Below are 10,857 nucleotides of genomic sequence, written 5' to 3'. Positions count from 1 at the left end.
TGTACACCATATTTCCAACAAATAGGTAGTCATTTCCCTGACCGCTGCTGAACGGGGCGTCTGTGGGAAACACACACACACACCTCATGACAAAGTGAAACCAGCCAGAATTATGGGCATTTGCACGAGTTACTCAGGCGTGTTTCTTACCATGCTCTAACATTTTGAGAGGAAACCAAAAGAGAATAATTGAATGAATCAGTGCATTGATACAAGTCCCCCAGAACACCTGAGAGACAGAAAGAGAGGGGAGGGAAAGTGAAACAAGTCAGTAGAGAGTAATGCCAAAGCACATATATGCCCCCACACACACCTTCCACTGTGTTCCTGCCATCAGAAGTGCCCTCCACACACACTCCCACACATACAGTAGGTTGGGTTGCTAGTGTACCGTCCAAAATGAAAGACTTCATTATTCCTATGACTCTCATTAGGCGTTGCCATGGAAACATCCCAGTCCCCTATGCCACTCTTGTTTACTCGCCGGCGTCCCAAACAAACAGTAGGCATCACCCGTCAATCCCACAGGGCCCGCAAGGCAGGACGAGTCGAAGGCAGAGGTGAGGTGTGTGTGCGCGTGTACCTACCTTGGTGTTGAAGCCCTCAGCATTCTGGGTGATTCGGTAGAGCTGCGGGAAGCGGAGCATGTTCTGTTGGCTGCACGGCCGGTCAAATATTCCCAGAGTGAACGGGGGCAGTGCGGTAAATATCTGCAACACACAACAAACACACACAGACATTAAAACACACATTGACAATCAGCAGTGGCATTAAAGAGGCCCTATTATGATTTTGGGTTATATGTAATTATTTGCAGTTAAGTGATCTGCAAAGGCTAAGAATCCCAACGTTCCTGAAACTCCTCCATACGACTCCTTTGTTTACTTCCATTAAATCGCTATGTACCACTTCTATTGGCTAGCCTTTCAACACATTGTACGTGATAGGTTAAGGGGCGAGACATCTCTAAGCGGTTGACCAATCACAACAGAGCCGGCCAGCTAACCAATCAGAGCAGACTGGGCTCTGGTTTCAGACAGAGGGTGAAAAGAGGTGCTGCAGCACAGACAGTATGAGAACAATAAAGAGCTTTTTGAACATTAAAGGTGACCTATCATGCAAAATGCACTTTTGTACGTCTTGTATACATGAATATGTGTCCCCGGGGTTCCAGGGAACTCACCAAGTGTCAGAAAACACAACGCTCTCTATTTTCCTCCATACCCAAATCTCTTAAAAAGGGGCTGCAACGGATCTGATCCAGACTGATCCAGATTTGAACACTTCTATGACGTCACAGAAGTGGCGCTACGGCTATTGGGCCAACTCCACCAATCAGGAGGAGACAGCCACGGACATTGCCGTTGGAAAGCGCTGGAGACGCTGTAGTACATATGCCAGGCCTGTAGATGGTGCTGTTCTCACAGAATCAGCCCATGATGCAAAGACAGTGTTAAATTGAGCGAAATGAAGAATGGCTAAAATGCATGATCTGTTTGGTATTTTGAAAAATAAAAAGTATAAATATGCCTTATATAGGTATGGTCCTACACTATATTATTCAAATATAGCATGATAGGTCCACTTCAAAGCATGGAGACATGTAGAGACACTACATACTGGGTGTTTCTCAATGTCAAGGAAGGCTGCTCCAGAGCCACTATTTCAAGGATGCTACGCCATCGGGGTCCCGCCGTAGCGAGAAATTTCGCTCATGTGTATCCTCCGCGGTCTTAAAATCCCCACAATGCTTTGCGCAAAGACCAATTTCCCAAAATCTGTGGCGGAAAATTGAAGGCGGGGCCTCTCATATGACGCACTTGCTCGCCTGTTCCACTCTTTGTTTTCCGAATGCCAGGAAGGATTCTTGCCTAGCTTCTGAAGGAAGTGACTCGGAAGACATGTCCTACCAAGGAAGCGTCCTCGACATTGAGAAACACCAACTGATATGAACCTGAATGAGAATAATAGGGCCTCTTTAAAAGGAATTCCATAAAGCCTGAAGGTATTTGCAGACAGTCGGACGTATTCACTAACAGCTGGCACTAAAACAGAAAAAACTCTGCATGCAAACAAACATTTCTGGCTGAGATTAAGAGACAACGTGGAGAGAGATTGATGTTGAGATAGCAAGAGAGCGAAAGACACACTTAAGGTGAACAGGGAGGGGGAGAGACTGAGTGGAGGAATGGAAAAGAGTTAGGGCGGGTACTCACCACGTTGTAGAGGCCTATACACCAGCGCTCAAAAAGGATCTGTCCGGAGAACCCGTTCACAAAGGCGAACCAGAGCTGGGACACAAAGAGAGGGATGAGAGGGGATGAGAGGGACAATGGCGGAGGTACATCTGCCTTAGGGAGGTACTGATAGTGGAAACAGCAGCAGGACATGGCCAAATGTGTGCCTCTGTTTACAAAATGAGAGGTTCACACGAGGAACATTTTGTACTTTATAGCGTCAGAGGAAACCAGGAATCCCAACGGTGTCTGTCACTTTAATGACGTTTCAGTCGTTCAGAAGGTAAGATCATGAAATGTAAATCAAAGTGTATCATAGGTCAACTTTTTTAAATCAGTTCCAAACAATGGTTGATTTCTGTTGCATTTAAGTCAATAGTACTCTTTGTAAAATGTCTTTATGTGTTGGTATTTATTGTAGTGTAATTGTAGTGTTTTCTTCCTGGTTAAAAACAGGAACAAAGTAAATACATCTTTAGTTAACGAAAAAAGTAAGCCCATCCTTCAGAAAGCAGTTATGGGAATTGTGGTCATAGTTTTATGAAACATAAGAGCAATAAACAGCACTATGTACACGAGACGGTTGTCCCGTTTGTTTGCTGTAATTAATCCAAAGCATAATGATTCTTCTGGCTGTGTTGCATTGGTTTTTAAATATAAATTATAGCAGTTGCACTTCCTGTACCTCCATTAAACTCAAGTAGTAAAAGCATTCCTCCTGCAGGTTGTGGCTGGCTCTGAAACCTCTTCCTGATTTTATAGAAGATAATTTACTGAAATCACAGCCTTTAAATATGACTGGCTCAGGGGAGAACTTCATTAACGCCATGACACACACACACACACACACACACACACACACACACACACACACACACACACACACACACACACACACACACACACACACACACACACACACACACACACACACACACACACACACACACACACACACACACACACACACACACACACACACACACACACACACACACACACACACACACACACACACACACACACACACAGCCGCTGCTGGGAGTTGTGGCATTCCTCGGGCATACAGTGCAGCATACAGCCCAGGGGTGAGGTCAGATACACAAAAACACACACACACACACACCCCCCCATCCCCCTTATTCTGTCTCCACTAAGTGGACAGAGACAGTCTCTAACCTTTGGCCCACAGCGCCCCGCAGGGAGCCAATCATGTGAGATAATCATGGAAACACAGAAACACAGAAACACAGGCATACACATACACAGGCACACACATACACAGGCACACACACAGGCACGCACACACACACACACACACACAGGCACACACACAGGCACACACACCCACGCTGTAGTGGTGTGAGCGGGACAGTAGTCTCCCATGAGGACCTGCACCTGCTGGCATCCTTAATGTGAGACACAGGGTGAGGAGGGGGTGTGGAGCACAGCTGACACACACACACACACACACACACACACACACACACACCCCCAAGGTCTCATCGCTGCTGATCTAAACACACGTTTTTTTTTCTGTGTGTGTGTGTGCAAAAGAGACAGAAAGCAGACACCAGGAGGGCAGCTCGTCCATCACTGTCAGCCATGTCGACAAACAGCTGCAGAACGTCTCTGTTAATGTAACTGAGTGTGTGTGTGTGTGTGTGTGTGTGTTACCTCTATAATGTATAGGACCACGTTCTTGTAGAAACAGTAGAGGATGCACTTGGTGACACGGTTGTAGCTCCACGCCCCATGGACCAATAGCAGCTTCTCTAGATAGCAGAACTACCAATCAGGGGAAAGGAGAGCAGAGAGAGATGAATTACTATAATTACAAGACAAAAAAAAGAGGGAAAAAAAAGAACATTTAGTCTGGAAATGGAGCCGAGATAACATTAAGAATGTGGTAACGAGACAAGTGGAGGCAAGATGCCAAAAGGCTAAGAGATCAACAACCCAAACAGCGAAAGTGACAGAAAAGACAGACTCAGCAGTAATTAGGAGAACCCTCTGGCTAGTTTCATCAACTTGGTGTTATGGGTCACACAGATAACAGATAACAGATACTATTCATGTAAGAATTGCGGGGAAAAGAGATGGTATATTAATATCTTAAATACGTTTTTAATTGATTAAATGCTACCATTAAATAGACCTTAGCATTAAGAAGCAAATGCACACTCCCTGAAATTACTAGGAGCATAAATGTCTTTAGATTTCTTATCGACTTAATTGTAAGAGTTGTAAGAGTTCTTGTTAGATAATATGACACTTGAGTGACCCCCTAAGTTAATTAAGCTTCCCTCTGCAGTGATGTCAAAGATCAGTATGATGAGGACAGGACTCATAAGACACTTGATTAGGGTGCATGGACCGAGCGAAAATCCATTATCTACGTTCAAATTAAGCCTGTAACCTATCTGTACGAGCCTAATGAAGCATGAAGGACTGTCCTCTGCATGTCTCTACGCTGTGTCTGCGTCCCACCTGTGCTATGGAGTAATCAGAGGAGTTGGTGGCCTGCATGCCCTCGTTGCCGCTGATCCCGACTCCAACGTGAGCCGTCTGGATCATCCCCACGTCGTTGGCACCGTCGCCTATCGCCAGCGTGATCGCCTTCACGTGCTTCTTCACCATGTCCACGATCTCTGACTTCTGAAGCGGAGACACTCTGCGGACACAATGAGAAGAGAAGGACAGATTCAGAATACTTGATTGTACATTAGATTAACATATAATGAACTATAAATACAATTCATTATACATACAAAATGTGATGATGGTAATGGTGGCAGATTGTCCTCAGAAGGATCCTTGAAAAGGGGGCTTAAGTGTGTGTGTGTGTGTGTGTGTGTGTGTGTGTATTATAGGCATGCACAGCAGTACAAATACAAGAACACTGTGAAAAATGGAAAACAAGAAACACATTTTGAAATAAAACAAAAATGGCAGCAATTAAGAGACGAAGAATAAAGCCTGAAAAGTGGGAAACTGTTGAACGCGTAAAAAGAAAGATCACACACACACACACGCACACGCACACGCACACGCACACGCACACGCACACACAGCTTCGTTTCTATACGTGGTACAGCGGTGCGTTGTGTGTGTGAGTGTGTGTTCAGGGAGCTTCCAGCGGTACTCCACCCTCTTGACCTGTATCACTGATCCCTCTTTTCATAACCGGTTCTGTGTCTTCGGTGACAATGAGGGAGTCAGGGAGGCTGGATTACAGACGTCTCCCTCGGGGGGGGACTGAGAGACGACGGGGAGGTGTTGCATTTTGCTGAAGTACTGCGGGTATGTGTTGCATTTTGTGGTGCCGTGTGTAACATCTGCAGACATATGAGAACACACGGCTCCAACACATGGCCTCTGGTGTGTTGGTTTGCTGTTTGGAGGTTTAGGAAGTGGTTTTCACATCAATTATTACTTTCTTCAACCGGCTGCCATGGAATACACTGTGAGAACATGAGCTGTTAATCACATGGTCTTCCTCAGGATTTAATCTATTTTTTCTAACCACTTTAACCCTTAAATGGTTTCTGTATCATATGGGATTGTATAAGTTTCTTTTGTTGCATTGTTGGAGGAGCTCAGGTCAGAAGAATTTCATTTCCATTTCTACACTGTAGCTTAATATGAGAATAACACATTTGAATCTTTTGACCTTGAAAACAATACCACAAGTTCTATTAGTAGTGTGGGGGAAACTTCTGTGTAGCAATGTAGTGGGAGTCACTGACTCACGAAGGAGACACGGGAAGAGCAGGAGCTTTGATGTCAAACACTGATGGTTTATTGTAGGAGCTTCGGCCGGAGAATTCACATCACAAGTCCAAGAGCCTGAGTTTCTGACTGCACGGTAGAGTTGCCACGTCAATTCTGGAGCGCCGCTCTCTCGTTAGCCCATTGAACTGGTTTCACAGAGAGTGATCAACATATTTTGAGAAGATAGCCTAAACAGTTGGGAACACTGAGTCACTTGCGTCCAATACCTATGGCCTCGAAGATTTCACACCTTGGAGTCCACAAACACCAAGAAGGAAGTTTCCCAGTGCACCCACAACAATAAACCATCTGTGAACTAGGGTTGCCCGGTCACAGAATGGGAACAACAACATTATGGCTGAAGCAGCCTACCTCCTTAAAGGACATAACAGACGTCAGGGTTGGTCATGCACGTCATATCTAGGAGTCTAGGACAATTATTTCCCTAACAAGTAGCAATTCTGAATTTTTGATCAGATCCCCGTGCGTTTTGTCATCCTACTAAGACATTTATACAATCCTGTTTAAAAGTGATTTTCAAAAGAGATAAAAATACGTGAATTGCTCCAGCTCACCTTTCATAACATGCTTTGCTACTCTCTGTCACTCACATGAACACAGCTTAAGTGAGCCTTGTTCTGACTACCTGCACTGCGCTGTGAAATCACATATATCAACAAAGGAGGAGACATGTGATACTGGGAGTGGGGTTACACCTGTATAACAAAGCAAGTTATATTTCCCACAGTACAGGACATGCAATTGTAGAGTCTTACGGTATGCGTAGTATGAGATAAACGCTAAAAGTGTATATAAAATGAGGTATTTCATTCATAAATGTTACGTCATGTTGAGTTACAGTAGGCCATTTGCCTGTTGGCTGCATTACTAGAGATTAGCATAAATCCAGGTGTTAAATATTTACATTACAATTCAGTGATTATAGTAATTACCTGAGCCTCAGTGATGTATTAGGTGATAGTGATAGTATCAACACGGGGCTTTGGTGTGGACAATACTTCAAAACGGTTCCTAAAAAGAGGAGTGACTGTGTGTGTGTGTGTGTGTGTGTGTGTCTAGAGTCTTGCATTAAATCCCTGCCATGTTCGTCCGTGTTCAGATAATGATATTACAAAAATCTAATAATGTGCAGCTGCATGGAGAGTCACATGCAAACAGAATGCAGCGAGGCGCTTTGATAAAGATATGACAAAATCAAATTACACACACACACACACACACACACACACACACACACACACACACACACACACACACACACACACACACACACACACACACACACACACACACACACACACACACACACACACACACACACACACACACACACACACACACACACACACACACACACACACACACACACACACACACACACACACACACACACACACACACACACACACACACACACACACACACACACACACACACTTCTATGAATATGGAAGAAGGATCATGTGCCGGTCAAGCTGGAATCACAGAGCTGGGTGGTCTGCTTAGTATTCATACATAGGCGTGTGCGTAAACACACATTTACACCCACGCACAAACACACTCACTTCCCCCCATGAGCCAAAAGGGGAAAACCTCAGCAGATTCTTGCAGAAGGATGGGATCAACCTCTGCCCTTTGTTGCTAAAGTGTGTGAGAGTGTGTGAGAGTGTGTGTCTGCCTGAGTCTCTTGGCCTCCGACCACAAATCTCTCTTTATCTCTCCGCCTCCCCGCCGCTCTACCTTTGCTCTAAACACCGCTCACAGAGTCTGGGATTGTGTAAAGTGGCGTTGGAGAGATGAAAGGCTCCCAGTGCTCTTCACGGTGGAACTGAGCAGAAAATAAGCAGCCGCTAAATCCTCCTATAAACAAGCGCACAGTGAAGTCAGGAAGCCAAGCGTACGAGTGCGCCCGAGACAAACACACATTCCCAAATGTCGGAACAACACATACAGGAGGTGCGATCCTTTTAAGTCTTAAAGCTAACGCTCATTATGCACAGGCTCCTTATTAACGGTGTTATGGCACACTTACATTGGGAATCACCTGCAGCGCTGGTTCCCAAAGTGCAGGTCAGGACCTCCCAAGGCATTGTGGGATGTCAAATAAATTAAAATCTAACCTCAGGCACCCTAATAAAGATTAAGGATATTATAATAATCTCAAGTACGCTCTTTTACATGCGAATACCTACATTTGCCTCTTTTGCACAAGCTGGAAACATTGGCGTTTGATCCCAGCATGAAGCAGTTCAGCGAAAGGGAGGAGGGAGTAGGGATGGAGGGAAGGAAAGAGGAAAGGAAGCAAGTGGCTGTTCACAAGGCCTGAGAGACTGAGTCCGGATATGGCCTGGATATGTAAGGGAGAATCAATGACTTCCCTTCTGGCCGCACACACGCGCACGATCACACACATAAAAGCCGTGTGGAAAGTCTTTTGTTAAACATCACAGCTGGTGCCGGAGTGGAACATGACCAAAAAAGGGAACGCGCAGTAAACATTCAATGAACAGAGTGCACTTTGTATGAATGGAAATGTACAGTATAATGACAATGTGTGTGTCTGAGTGTGTGTCGGTGCCCATTCCTGGGGTGCCACCCGTTAGTGAGTCATTGCTTTGACATTTCCATACAGTGTGTTACTCTCGTCCTGCTGTGCAGTGGAAAGGCTTTTATCGTACTCCTTCATGTGCAACCAACGACCCACACACACACACACACACGCAGGTACACACACCAAACAAGGGTCTGCGTGGCAAAGACTTTGTATGTTAAAATACTGCTTTAAAAGTGTTTAATTTGCTTGGAGCCTGCACATTTTCTCTGCACAGAGGGGGTTTTCCACATATAAATCATCCTGTGTATCTCTAAATGTTGATCCAACAACTGGTGCCTGACCCTTTAATGGATTACAATTCCAGACTTTTGTCTAGACTTCCTGCAGACTCTATTTTTGTTTAGTTACAGGAAAGGGAAAGTGTAAAAAGGCCCCTTTAAAAAAAACCACTGAATTGTATATTTTGTGTGAATTCAGACTTCCAAAATGTGTGTATATCCCCTGTGGATGACCAAAGCTTGCTCATGTAAGTGAATCTCTGTGTGTGATGGATGAGTCTTCCCTACCGGCAGCAGATGACAGCCTTGCAGGACAACGCCAAGTCGAGGAAGGCCTGGCGCAGCTCGAAGGACAGAGCGTACTTCAGCGTCTGGCCGTCGATGATCAACGCCAGCTCGTTCTCCTTCCCCAGAGAGTCGCCCAGGGACGAGCAGTGAGCGGTCAGCTTGGCTCGGGTCGCCTGCGAGGAGACAAAGAAACACAGAGGGGGGGGTTTGAGTTCTTCCTTTTCGTTGACCCTGAAAATGACTCAATCTGGCAACATCCCTCAAAGTGAGTGCATGTTCAGGTCCTGCAGATACTGCGGCCTCATAAAGCGGTGAAAGTACACATCAAAAACACACACACATTAGTAGGAAAGGTCAGAATCACGGCGGGTAAATGGAAGACATATGCTCATGCTTCCACGAGCTGCTTTCATCTGGGGGAAGAATTCGCTTCTGTATACACGAAACAATGAAGAATGCCAGTATAAAGTTCACAGAGGTTTTTTGACATTATCACAACACGCTTAAAAGACCTGAGGGCACCACCATCAAATGTGAAGTCTTTACAACACACTACAGAACATTATGCAAAGACACACACACACAATAGGGGGAAACAGATAAATGTGCAGGTTTAATGTTGTGATGCGGTTAAAAGGCATCATGTATATCTGTGTGTGTAGATGCCAGCGTGCCTGCAGGGCAGTAGTTTGGGGGCAGCTCTTGATAATAGAGGAACACGGATTAATGGAGAAAGTAAACATCCCCCGGAGTTGTAATGAATTCCAGGTGGAGGACCAGGCACGCTACAAGTTAACACACACTCACACACACACACCTGATTGCTGAAATTAAGATTTCCACGGCCCCAATGTTACGGAGCATTCAAATGGTTCAATATGTATCATCCCTGCCTTGTGTGGTCCAGATGATTCTCCAACAAGAAATACACTTTTAGCTTTAAATAGGGGTCGCCATTAAACCTGGGAAAAGAGTGGACTTAAATCTAAGCTCTGGCTTTATGTTTCTAAGAGCGCTAAACATTAAGGAGATCTCCAGGTGAGTCCAGGTTAAAGCTACTCCAACACAGATGCTCTATCCATCAAATGTCAAACACTATTGTAACAGCTCATCTGCCGTCCATCAGGGGACAGCTTTGTTTGGTGAGCATGTGGAATTCAGCTTAAACGCATAATAAATAAGGACTGACGCAAAACTAAATTCCCCATAACAGGAGCTGTTTGTGGAAACAAAGCCAATCCAACTAAACACAAGGCCATCAGATACACAGAGCAAAACATTCAGAGACGCAGAAGGGACAAACATTTGGAGATTTGAAGAATGTACACAGCGGGTTACTGGCGGCCGTCGGACCTGAGAGTCAGTGACCCGCAGAGAGACAGCATGACACACACACACACACACACACACACACACACACACACACACACACACACACACACACACACACACACACACACACACACACACACACACACACACACACACACACACACACACACACACACACACACACACACACACACACACACACACACACACACACACACACACACACACACACACACACACACACACACACACACACACACACACACACACACACCAGCCTCTCTTCTTCTTGCCAAATAGCGATGCTCACATGCACACAAGTATCCCTCCTCTCTTCCCCAACACAAAAAAAAAAGTTCCCTGCTCTTGTTTT

General features: G+C 45.2%; 1 protein-coding gene across 5 annotated transcripts in view; it reads right to left on the bottom strand.

The window, feature by feature from the left end:
- Nucleotides 1–10,857, bottom strand: part of atp8a2 (ATPase phospholipid transporting 8A2) — a 56,600-nt gene that overhangs the window by 12,580 nt on the left and 33,163 nt on the right. For all 5 annotated transcript variants that reach the window (XM_079661572.1, XM_079661574.1, XM_079661573.1 and 2 more), the window contains 7 exons: nt 9,153–9,325; nt 4,728–4,911; nt 3,915–4,025; nt 2,217–2,291; nt 588–710; nt 151–229; nt 1–60 (listed from right to left, as the gene is read on the bottom strand). The exon at nt 1–60 is cut by the window's left edge and continues 2 nt beyond it. In XM_079661572.1, coding sequence (XP_079517698.1) covers nt 1–60; nt 151–229; nt 588–710; nt 2,217–2,291; nt 3,915–4,025; nt 4,728–4,911; nt 9,153–9,325 — 805 coding nt within the window. The remainder of the gene's footprint in view (nt 61–150; nt 230–587; nt 711–2,216; nt 2,292–3,914; nt 4,026–4,727; nt 4,912–9,152; nt 9,326–10,857) is intronic.

The sequence above is a fragment of the Notothenia rossii genome (assembly GCF_949606895.1).
Source record: "Notothenia rossii genome assembly, chromosome: 12".
Taxonomy (NCBI): Eukaryota; Metazoa; Chordata; class Actinopteri; order Perciformes; family Nototheniidae; genus Notothenia; species Notothenia rossii.
This window is presented reverse-complemented; position numbering and strand designations above follow the sequence as displayed.